General features: G+C 36.4%; 1 protein-coding gene across 5 annotated transcripts in view; it reads left to right on the top strand.

Moving 5' to 3' along the window:
- The window catches only part of Kiaa2026 (KIAA2026 ortholog), a 77,219-nt gene that overhangs the window by 22,665 nt on the left and 42,111 nt on the right, over window positions 1-12,443 (top strand). For 4 of the 5 annotated variants that reach the window (XM_057777862.1, XM_057777863.1, XM_057777864.1 and 1 more), the window contains exon 2: window positions 1,126-1,326. The exons of the other annotated variant lie outside the window; for it this stretch is intronic. In XM_057777862.1, the coding sequence (XP_057633845.1) occupies window positions 1,126-1,326 (201 nt within the window). The remainder of the gene's footprint in view (window positions 1-1,125; window positions 1,327-12,443) is intronic. 5 annotated transcript variants of the gene reach the window in all.

Consider the following 12,443-nt stretch of genomic DNA (forward strand, 5'->3'; position numbering starts at 1 on the left):
TATGAAATTTTCAGAGGATTTGGCATATTTTACAAAGGTCAAAATATGTTTTCTCTGATTTTTTTTTTTTTTTTTTACAATTACCATTTATATAATAGATACAGACCTAGAAACCAATAGTTAAGACTAGCCGTTAAAACTTTGCAAGGTCAAAAAAAAAATAAAATAAAAAAAACTTTGCAAGGTCAGTGTAATGTTTCCTTTTCTACTGTAAATATGTTTTTATTGACTTTTTTGCAGTACTGTAGGTCAGTAATTGTGTCTTATGCTTGCTACATCTGAGCTACATCCCTAGGTCTATTATAATAGATGTTTTTAATCATTTCAAATTCATTAAAGCGATTTGTGCACAATTAAGTGAACCTGCTGGGATACTATTTTTAAGCATTAGACCAGCATCTCAACGAATTAATAAAAATATCATGAAGGACACATACACTGAGAATGAAGAGGAATTCTAGAATTCTAAATTCTGAATCTGTTCAGTCAGAAGGCAGATTACATTGTTCATTCTCTTTGTATTAATATTTTCTCTTTCATTAATATTGATAAATAATTAATGTTACAGAGTTAGATCACTTGGTAAAAACATATTTAAGCAAACCTCTACTTTATCTGTTCAGAGTTTGTTATTACGAGGCGGCTGTTTTCCTTGGGCCTTATAATTTCTTTCTCTTGGGGCTCAATGTAATATAATTGCCAAATATTGTAATGCTGTCCTTGTTTATGATTTCCCCAAAGTGTTTATGTATCAAAATCTTCTTTCCCAAAATGTTTTCATATCATTGTACATTTTCTCATACATCAATAAACAGTGTACCTATTGCAAACAAAAACTTTCTATTGATTTTTTTTAATAGAATTAGTGTTAGTCCTTAACTTGAATGCTTCATGCTTATGTTTTTTTTTTTCCTTTTAATGTAGAGGAGGGATTCTCAATGAATTTTATATGAAAGAAGTTAGACTCTTGTGTGGGAACAGATAAAACTCTGGAACATGGCAAACAAAGTTTTAACTAAGTGTTTTGTAGTAGTCAACAAAAGAAATTCTACTTAAGGTACTGGTGAAAGGGTGTGTTGATTATCCAGAAGATTTGACATATGAATTGACTTATTCTTCTCCAAGGCACTTGAGAGAAAAGACAACGATAGCAGTTACATCTAGAGGCTATTATGGATTGGAGGAGGAGAAGGGAACTGCATGTACTTCAACAAGGCGCCGGTCAACACCTCGAAGTTTGGCAGGTTTGACAAGTGGAGTTTTTGAGTCTATAATGGTTCAAGTTTTGAGACAGGAAGAACAGCTGAGAGCAAAAGAAGAAAAAAGGTAAATGTTAAAATGTTAAATGTAGAGATTTCCAAGAATAGCTGCATTTATATGCCAATATCACATTTTTGTCCCGTTCTAGTAGTATTCCATATTTAGTAGATTTAGTAGTAATGCACTGTCAACAAAGTATGGATTGTTAATGAATCACAGTGAAATTTTTTTAAGTGTAGCTTTAAATTTTAAAACAAATTTTTTGACAATATACAAAAATAATTTTTATAAAAGATTTTCAAGTTTTCTAGAAATAGTCTCAAGGAACTTCAGATGATAGTAATTTCTATATGGACTTGTATTTTTAGAATAGAATCACATGCCACTAAATTATTACCAACTGCAGAAATAGTGATGTTCAAGAATGATATAGGGGCTTGAAGCACTTGCTGCTTCCACAGAAGATCCAGGTTCAATTCCCAGTACCCACATGGTAGCTTACAACTGTCTAACTCTAGTTCCGGGGAATTCAGTGCCCTCTTCTGGCTAGGCATGCACATGGTAAACAGACAGACATACCTGGGGTCAAAAAACCCCACACACATACAATAAAAATTAAATTTAGATAAAAAATGACAGAAATATACCTCTGCCATTTCTTTCAGTAATATTATTACCTTCTTGGATAACTGTTTGATTTATATTCTTCAGAAAAGGGTCTTGTACTCAATTTATGGTACCTTTTTGTGCCAATGAACATAGAGTGATGGCCTTATATAACATTTTTTTAAAAATATTTATTTATTTATTATGTATACAATATTCTGTTTGTGTGTATACCTTCAGGCCAGAAGAGGGTACCAGACCCCATTACAGATGGTTGTGAGCCACCATGTGGTTGCTGGGAATTGAACTCAGGACCTTTGGAAGACCAGGCAATGCTCTTAACCTCTGAGCCATCTCTCCAGCCCCCTTATATAACATTTTATATGTAACAAAAGGAAAGTAGAGCCCTCTGAGCCATCTCTCCAGCCCCCTTATATAACATTTTATATGTAACAAAAGGAAAGTAGAGCCCCTAAGAGGTAAGTGAAACTCAAGTTTCTGTAATTTACTAGTGATTTTATACCAAATCAAATCTCAGACTATGCAAGGAACGTTTGCTGATATAATTAAGATTTCCTAATGCCAGTTGAAGGCAACTTAAAACATTTTGTTGCTCTTATATTAATAAATGTAACTTGCTTTGATAATTGTAGGGCTAAAACTCAGTCATGATGCTTTCAGCAATCATACTTTTTATAGCTTTTATACCAGTGATTAATTTGGGAAACAACTATGAAACACATTTTTCCCCCTTGTTCAGTGCCTCAGTTTTTCTGCTGTAGGAAATGGGAATTTTGGAAAGAATTAAAATTAAACTGATAATAGTACATAATTGATTAGAATGGGAGGAACCAAAAAATTGAAAGGCTGATGGAAGAAGATGCCTCCATTACTGCATCTCCATTACTAGTTATCACAAATAGGGAAATTGTTCAGGGAAGAGCTAGCAGAACTTATCCCTTGCTTGATATAAGTAGAACAAGGAAAGAATAAAAAAATGGAGCTCAGCTGTGTGAGTTGGCCCTTACCTTTAATTCCAGTACTCAGGAGGTGAGGCAGGTGGCCCTCTGTGAGTTTGAAGCCAGTCACAGGCAGTAGTAATGGCACTGTTATGACAAGGAAGAGAACTTTGGGTGTAGTATTTATTTATTGAGACTGAATTAGCTCTCAACAGGTGAAGTCTGCTTTGTATCATGAGTCACAGAGGAAGTAGTTTGCTCAAAGTCACCCCATGCTACTGGCAGTACATCACCCTGTGATGTTTAAAACGGCTGAAATAGTAAAGAAAGTGTAAGCTTGAAAATTTGAGCTGAAAGGGAAGGAACAGTAGTGAACTTGTCTAAAAATAAAGGGATTGAAATGATGATAAATGTTGAAGCATCCAAGTGTGATTGTATAGTCCCAAATCATCTTCTTTTTTCAGGCTTACATGTATTGATGTTACCCTGAATGGCCCAGGCACCACCACACCCAACTCCTATATATTTTCTTACTTAATTGCAAGAATTCTTTATATATTCAAGATATAAGTCCTATACCAGGAAAATACTGGACAGCAGTAGCACACACATTTAATCCTGGCACTCAGGAGACAGAGGAGCTTGGAACTTGAGTTTGAGGCCAGCCTGGTCTACAAAGTGAGTTCCAGAACTATTACACAAAAACGTTGTCTTGAAAAACAAAACAACAAAAACCTGTGTCCTGCCTTTCTGTTTTCAGTGTCCTTCAAGAAGAAATTTTTACCTTTGACATTCAGTTGATTGGTTGTTTTTTCTTCTGTTTTGTTTTTTTGTTTTTACGAGATAGGAATTTCTCGTAGCTTTGGAGGCTGTCCTGGAACTGGCTCTTGTAGACCAGGCTGCCCTCAAACTCACAGTGATCCAGCTGCCTCTGCCTCCCGAGTGCTGGGATTAAAGGCGTGCACCACTGCTGCCCAGCTTTATGCGTGTAATTTTAGAATGCTGTAAATTTCTTTACAAAAAAAAATAGGTCCAGGGGACTTTTTGTTAATATTGCATGGATATTACTGATTAATTTCTGGGTAATTGTTTTACCCACAATTTAATTTCTCTTAGAAATATTTTGTATTATGAATCATTTTAACTTGTAATTATGTAGTTTGGTGACCTTTTGTCAGATTGCACTTGATCTATTGCAAAATGTTACTACATACTTGTAAGTTTGGGGGATTTTTGTTTGCTTGTTTTTTCTGAAACCGGGTTTCATTTTGTAACCTTCACTGCCCTAGAACTAACTCTGTAGAACAGACTGGCCTGTAACTCACTCCGCCTGCCTCTGCCTCTTGAGTTCTGGGATTGAAGAACTCAATCCCAGAGGGAAACAAGATATTTGGTGTAGGAGGAGAGGCCACTTGTTCGTCCCAACCACCCAGAACCAAAATAACCACAAAGAAACTGTAATATTTAAAACACTGCCCAGCTTACTTCTAATTTTTTAAATTATACAGTCAACTCGTTATTGTAAAAATTAGCTGGGCATGGTGGTGCACACCTTTAATCTCAACACTTGGAAGATCAGGAGTTGGCTACATAGGGAATTTGAGGGTCAAATGATCTTTATCAGATTCTGTCTCATAATTTGGGCTAGAGAGAAGGCTTAATGGGTAAAGTGCTTGCTGGGCAAGCATGTGGACCTGTGTTTGATCTCTAGCACCTACACCAACAGCTGTGTGTGGTCCCACACATCCAGTGCTGGGAGGCAGAGATAGGGATCCCATGACTGTGCCACCCATCCAGTCTAACCAGTTGGTGAGCTCCAAGCTCAATGGGAGACTCTGCTTCAAAAATAAGTTGGAAAACTGTAGAGAAAAACACAAGGCGTCAACCTGTAGCCTCGCCATGCCCACCTTACACACACACTTATGCACACACACATGCACAGACATTTTTTAATTAAAAAAATAAAGGAAAATTGTAACATACTAGCAAACTGTATAGACTTAAGTAATAGTGTACATTGTCAGCTGATTGGGTTGATAACAGAAAAAACACAAGATAAATCGTGTGTTTAGGTAGAATATTGGTTCCTCACTAGCATTTCTTGTTTTTACTCAGTTAAAGACTCTTTCCCCACAAAGTAAGTTAAAGTGCCAGGTGGGATGGCATGTGCCATTGGTTTCAGCACTTAGAAAGATCTTAGTGAGTCCCAGCCCACTCTGGTCCACAGAGAGAGTTAAGGACAGCAGGGCTGCATATGGTACTCTAGATCAGACACGCCAAGTAACCAAACCAAACCAAAACAAGGAGGAGCACTGTAGAAGAAAACAGTCAACATTGGCTTCTTGCCTCCACAATGCCACAGGAATATCCCATATACACACCTAAGATAAAAGTACGTTGTACATATTAATTGTTCAGTTTGGATTTTGAGTATTTTATTGAATATCTTGCATAAATGTTCATCAAGAATCTTGCCCTGTAGTTTTCTTCTTGTTGTGCTTTTATTAGTTTTGCTATCAGAGTAGGACTAGTGTTGTAAAAATGAATTTGGAAGCATTTCTTCCGTGCTGTTTTATAGAATAGTTTTAGAAAGTAGTTACTGATACTCAGGAGGAAGTTATGAAAAGGTTGTTTTGAAAGTATGACATCTCTTTTTGAAGAGTTTAACTCAAGCTAAGGAGAGAACCAAAAGAATAAAATCAATTCTTTCTGATCAATTCCCAGAGGTCTCCACGAGGAGTAAGGTTTCCTGTTGATAATCTGTACTGCAAAGGGTAGGGTAAATGCAGAGGGAAACAAGATATTTGGTGTAGGAGGAGAGGCCACTTGTTCATCCCAGCCACCCAGAACCAAAATAACCACAAAGAAACTGTAATATTTAAAACACTTCTTGGCCCATTAGCTCTAGCTTCTTATAGGCTCTTATATAACTTTAATCCATTTCTATTAATCTGTATATTGCCACGTGGCAGTAGCTTACCAGCAAAGATTTGGCATGTCTGACTCTGGCGGTTCCATGGCGGCTGTCTCACTGCCTTCCTTCTCCTAGCGTTCAGTTCCGTCTTCACCACCTACCTAAGTTCTGCCCTATCAACAGGCCAAGGTAGTTTCCTTTAAATGGTAATCACAGCACACAGAGGGGATTCCCATATCAATTTGGTATAGTATCTTTAAATTGTTTGTATTTAGAATGAATTATGAATGTATGGGCTTACTTCTTAAGACTTAACATTACTGCAGGGCCCCCTTTTGGTGAATGATGTTATCTTCTATTCACTTATTCAGGTGAGAAATCTGAGGTTCATCCTGGAAATGTTCCTATTTCTTACATACATTTCAAATACTCCCCCAGATTTCAACAGCTTATTTCCCAAATATCTTTTACATCTATATGTGTCTCTTGTTTCTGATTTCATCTAGTTCTTTTATCTCTCATTTAGACTAATGAGATTGTTTTTTAATTGCTTTAACAGTATCCATGCTCTACTCATTCTAGTGTGTTTTGCACATTAAAACTATATTGCTGGCTGCAGATCAGATGAGCTGTCTTTAAGAAAATGCTGACAGGACGACGGGAAGTTTGAACTAACTGGTACAGAGAGGGCCTTTTGGTTTAGGAAACATCAACACTATTAGTCAGAGACTTAGAAAATTGAATTAGATCTAGTTAATTTATGATTGCTAAAACAATCTTGGCACTCTCCCTACCACTTCATTTTATTTCTGTTGGTGACTTTAAACCATTTAAGGAAGGAATATATTTTGTAGACCTATTTATTAAGCAAAGAAAGTATGTAACACTTTCAAAAAAATTTGTTAAAAGGATATATTGATTCTCCTTACATAAATTCTGTTTGTCTGAATTTTTATTATGTTTGTGTGCTCATTCACTTTAGTTTCTTTGTCTTAGGAGATAATTGTTGAGATCTCAGGCATGCACCGTCTTACTCAACATAGAATATGACATCAGATAGTAGTTTTTGATACCTTAACTGTATTAAAAATATCCTCACAATTGCTTTTTATAAGTAGTTTCTATGTTTTTGTAAAATAGAAATCCTGACTTTATGATCCATTTCAAATTCTTTAACAAACAAATAGCAGTGTAATTATAGTCACTCGGCATTTTTTTAATAGCTTTCCAGACTTTCGTTAATTTCCCATGCAAATCTTGACATTCCAGGACAAATGTTCAAAATTTCATATTCTCATACCCACTCATATCCAAGGAGAGAGCATGTGATCAGATACATATTCTTACATGAAAATGTATAGACACAACATGAAGCAGCAGTCTGAGGTAGGAGACTTTATATCTTGGCAGAAGTGGTAGTAGAGAGTTTCTGATTATTGTAGGTTTTTATTTTTAGAAGTGTAAAATACTACTGAAAGTCTTAATTCTCCTGGGAAAGTAGATAGATATAGTTTAGGTTACTTTATGGCTTCTTTTAAATTTGTGTCTCAGACCCTACACAGGGTTTCTCTAAATTCCCTAGTAACCTTTAAATTCCTTTTTGGTTTTAACTGCGAGACTCTGTTGTTAACAGATAAGCTTAAAACCTCTCTAATAAATTTGATATGAGTGGTTAATATTCCTAAAATATAATCTATATTACTCATTTTAAAATGCAAATGCTTTAGCTTTCCTTTGTCATGCCATTAGTTTGCTTACATTGTAGTGTTTTTTTAAAAGGATAATTTTTAATTGAAGCGTCTGTGTTTTTTCTAGATTGCAAACTCATGATAAGAAGAAGTCTGTATTTTTTTCTTCATTTATAATAAGCATTCACTAAAAGTTTATAAAACTAGTATGGGTACTTTCAGATGTGATTTTTTTTTTTGTAAAATCGTTCATTAGCAATGCTTTTTCTAAGTTACATATGCATAGATAAAATAACACTAATTAGAATTTCTGTTCATATTTCATACAGTAGGAGATAAATATTCTCTAGGCCTATAAGGAACAACAACAAAAGAAGCTTATCTAGAAAAAAGAAATAAGGGCCAGTTTTTTGTTTATTTGATTTTTAATGAGTGATTGTGGGTTTTATGATTAGTCTTTTACTATTTCTCCAAACACAAGGCTTAGTATCTTGAGTTAACATTTTAAAACTATATACTACTTTCTTTTATTTATAAGTGCTCCGCCTGCATGTATGCCTGCATGCCAGAAGAGGGTATAAGATCTCATTCCAGATGGTTATGAGTTACCTTGTGGTTGCTGGGAATTGAATTGAAGAACTTTGGGAGAACAACCAGCACACTTAACCACTAAGCCCTTCTTTTACTTTACTACTGTGTCTTTTTTGGAGAGCTGGTTTAAAAGTCTGTCTTTATCAGCAAAATGTGGTTAGGTTCAACCTGCTTGTCTTGTTTTGTTTTGTTTTCCTTTGAGACAGATCTCACTATGTACCTTTGACTGGCCTGTTAACTTACTATGTAGATCATGCTGGTCTTGACCTCACAGAATACACCTGAAGAGATGGTTCCAAGTGGTTAACCACTGACTCTTCTTGTAGACAACCAAGGTTCAATTTTCAGCACCTACTGTCTTCTGCATGCATTAGGCACACATGTGGTGCATATACATACATGCAGACAAAACACTCATACATACAAGATAAATTTAAATTTTGTAGATTGCATACATTATCTTTAGAGCTCTGGATACTAAGGCCATCCCATTCCCTATTCACCACATTGTTGAGAATCAATTGAAAGACTCCACATTCTTGTTTCCACAGGATTAGAGTAAGCCTGGGTAGTGGTATTCACCTGTCATTCTTTAATCTAGTATTTAATGTTCCTTCATAGGAGTTGAGCATATTGGATTTAAATTTAAAAGTTTTAATGTTCCAGAATCTTATGCTTTTAAGCTCTGATAACACCACAAATGGAAAATTCCATACTTGATGAAATTTACACTCAAATTTATAAAGTTTATATGGGTTGCACTCAGTGCACTGGTTCATTAAAATGCTGCATATCTATCCATAAAATCACCTTCAGTCAGTATGTATATGATAAATATATGGAACATAAATTAGTTTTATGTTTAAATTTGGATTCATCTTTAATATGCTTCATTTTATATGTGTGTATGTAAAAACTATGTAATCCAGAACATTTTCTTCCCAGCATTTCAGATAGAGATACTCAGCCTGTGAATTCATCCTCTGAGAAAAAAAAAGTATTACATATTTTGATTTTTTTAAATTATGTTTTTCATTTATATTTTATGTGTATGAATTTTTGCTTGCATGTATGTATATATACCATGTATGTGCCAGGTGTCTGTGGAGGCCAGAAGAGGGTGTCTGACTCCTTGGAACTGCAGTTAAAGACAGTTGTGAATTGCCTAATTTTCTGTCCTATTAAAGGCCAAGCAGTTTCTTTATTAATTAATCAATAAAAGCAACAGATAGATACAAGACCCACCTCCATCATTCTTCTTATCTTAGTTTATAAGTCTATAGAGACTTCATTTATTGGTAAAATAAATAGAATCTATAATTCAAATTAGATAAACAGGATCTTCAAACAATCTGATTCATCTTTAGTTTTTAAATTTTTGATTTAAGATTTTTTTGTTTGCTTTGTTTCTTTGTTTTTCAAGACAGGGTTTCTCTGTGTATACCATGAAACTCATTCTGTAGATCAGACTGTCCTCAAACTCACAGAGATCTCCTGCCTCTGCTCCCAAATGCTGGGTACAAAGGACCATGTACTGCCCAGCTAAGATTTTTTTTTTCAGTTTGTAGACTATATAATTTACAAGCCTATATAGTACTGTTAATGCTTGTAATAAAAGAGAACAGTCTCATTACACTTCATCTTCAAGTCCCAGATTCAGAATCACCCACTTTTTATTGCTTAGCTATTTCTTATAATTATTTTCACATTTCCAATGATTATATCACTGTTGACTCTTTTTAGTATAGCATTATATATTGTTAGCCTGTGTGGAAAAAATTTAGTTCTATTGAAACTATTTCCACAGGTATAGAAAAGTTGCGTGTTCTACTTCTGTCTTAGTTTTGACTTCTGCTTCATATTTTGTTTTGTTTTGTTTTGGGTTTTTTGTTTTGTTTTGTTTTTTTGGGTTTTTTTGAGATAGGGTCTCACTGTGCAACCCTGGCTGTCCTGGGACTCAGTAGGTAGATCAGACTGACCTAGAACTCAAAGAGATTCACTTTCCTTTGCCTCCTTTGTGCCATCAGTTTTAGATTGTTTTGACTGATTTTTTAAAATATATTTATTAATTTTTTGAAAATTTCATGCAATGCAATTTGATTATATTTAACCCCCATTCTTCTCTCTCTGACTCCTCAGTTTGACCTCTATTACCTTCTCCCTCATGTATGTGTCCTCTTTCTCTTTTCAGAATAACCTACTGAGTCCAGTTTGTGCTGCTTATATACTACTGTGTATGTCAATAACCAGTGGAGAAACCTACCAGTGTAATGATATTGTGTTGGTGTTTTAACAAATGAAGATAAGAGTGCAGAGCTAATCCACTAAGAGCCAGGCAGTGGTGGCACACACCTTTAATCCCAGGACTCCAGAGACAGAGGCAGAGGGATCTCTGTTAGTTCAAGGCCACCGTGGGCTATACAAAATTGATGTAGTCTGTAAGAGAAACAGAGTTCACACAGAGGTGATCCCAGCACTAGGGAGATGGAGACAGGAGTTATATGGTTGGGTGGAGAGGGGAATATAAGGCTAGAGGAGACAGAAGCTTATTGCAGTCTAAGGATGAACTCAGGTGCAATCTGAAGCAGTCAGTCAGAGGACAGGATTGTCCTTTTGGTCTGAGGATTCAGTAGAGGTAAAAGGTCTTTCTAATGTCTGGCTACTCTGCTTCTCTGATCGCTCAGCTTTCACACACACCCCCCATACCTGACTCCAGGTTTTTATTAAGAACAATTAGAATTAAGAACATACCAGGGGCCACACTCTTAAAGAAACCTGACTCTTCCTCCCTAAGGAACCATCACCTGTCCATAGCTCATCAGTTACGCATGGGACTTGTGGATCCTTTCTCCTCCGTTTTAGCATGTTAACTGGTTTATTCTTAATCTGGTGTGGGTCTTAATGCCAGCATCTGTTCATAAGTGTGATGTTCTGTCATGTCCCGAAGACAGTGTTTTGGTTCCCTGACGCCTGGCTCTTAACAACCCCTCTTCCGACCCCTCTGGGGTGTGATATAGTTGACCTTATTATGACTGTGCATTCCATTGCCACATATTTGCTCCATTTTGACTAGTTATGAGTTCCTGTGTTTACCATCATCCACTGTATATCTCTAATGAGATCTGATAGCTGTACTAATCTGTGTGCAGAGAGAGATGGGATTATATCCAGTTAGCAGAATAATTGTAGGTTCATTCCTGGGGTCTGTGAGCTTCCCAATCATGGGTTCTTGACCAAATTGGCAGTACCAAGTATGGTAGGTAGGGTTTCTCTTACTGTGAAGAGACACCATGATCATGACGACTCCTATAAAGGAAAACATTTCCTTGGGGCTGACTTGCAGTTTCAGAGGTTTATACCATCATGACAGGACATGGCAGCATGTAGGCAGCCATGGTGCTGGAGAAGGAGCTGTGAGTTCTACATCTTGATCTGCAGGAAGCAGAAGCAACTGTGTGTCACACTGAGTATAGTTTGAACAAGGGAGACCTCAAAGCCCATCCCCACAGTGACATACTTCCTCCAGTAAGGCCAATCCTAATAGTGTCACTACCTATAAGGGGCTGTTTTCTTTCAAACCACCGCACCAGGCATTCATTTTCTCCTGTGAAGCAGACTTTTAAAAACCCAACCGGAAAGTAGTTAGTTATCCCCATAACATTTGTACCACTTATTGCACCTGTAAGCATAGCTTACCATAATGGTTATTATTATAGCTCTCAGGGTTCTTAGCTGGCTGAGACTGTTGACTTTTTTACCCAGCAGCCAAGCAGTCAACATAATACCTTCCAGTACCTATGAAAGCCAGCAGGGAAGAAGCTTGCTTTATTTTTTTTTTCAGATGCATTAATTATGTATAGTGTTATGCCTGAAGGCCTGAAGAGGGCACCAGATCTCATTACAGATGGTTGTGAGTCACCATGTTGTTGGGACTAGAACTCAGGTCCTCTGGAAGAACAACAGGCAGTGCTTTTAACCCCTGTGCCATCCCTCCAGCCTGGGAAGAAGCTTTCTCTTCTTTCACCATGTCCTGTGACCTATATATGTGGTGTCTTCAGCAATAGGCTCTTTCCATTATATCCTAGTAGGCAACCGAGAGCAATGTCGGTAGACTGTATTGCTTTGACAGTCTCTAGGATACCTCTGAGCAACTACTTGAGGGAAGGTAACACATACCTGGCACTGGCTTTTTATTTGGCAGTGTATGGCTTTGCAGAAAAACAGAATTCCCTGTGTATGGGTAACTAAATGCTTATAAAATGAGTTTCCATATGGCTTTTTAAAATATCCTTAGTGCTAGTTATATATAGCATATGCCACTTGACAATCTATTCCTGACTTTTTAATTAGCTTCCTCCATTTTCTTGGTCAAAGGTTTAACATATTCTATATCCTTCTCTTTCTTAGTGTGTTGTTTCTTCATGA

Source organism: Chionomys nivalis, chromosome 8, assembly GCF_950005125.1.
Source record: "Chionomys nivalis chromosome 8, mChiNiv1.1, whole genome shotgun sequence".
NCBI lineage: Eukaryota > Metazoa > Chordata > Mammalia > Rodentia > Cricetidae > Chionomys > Chionomys nivalis.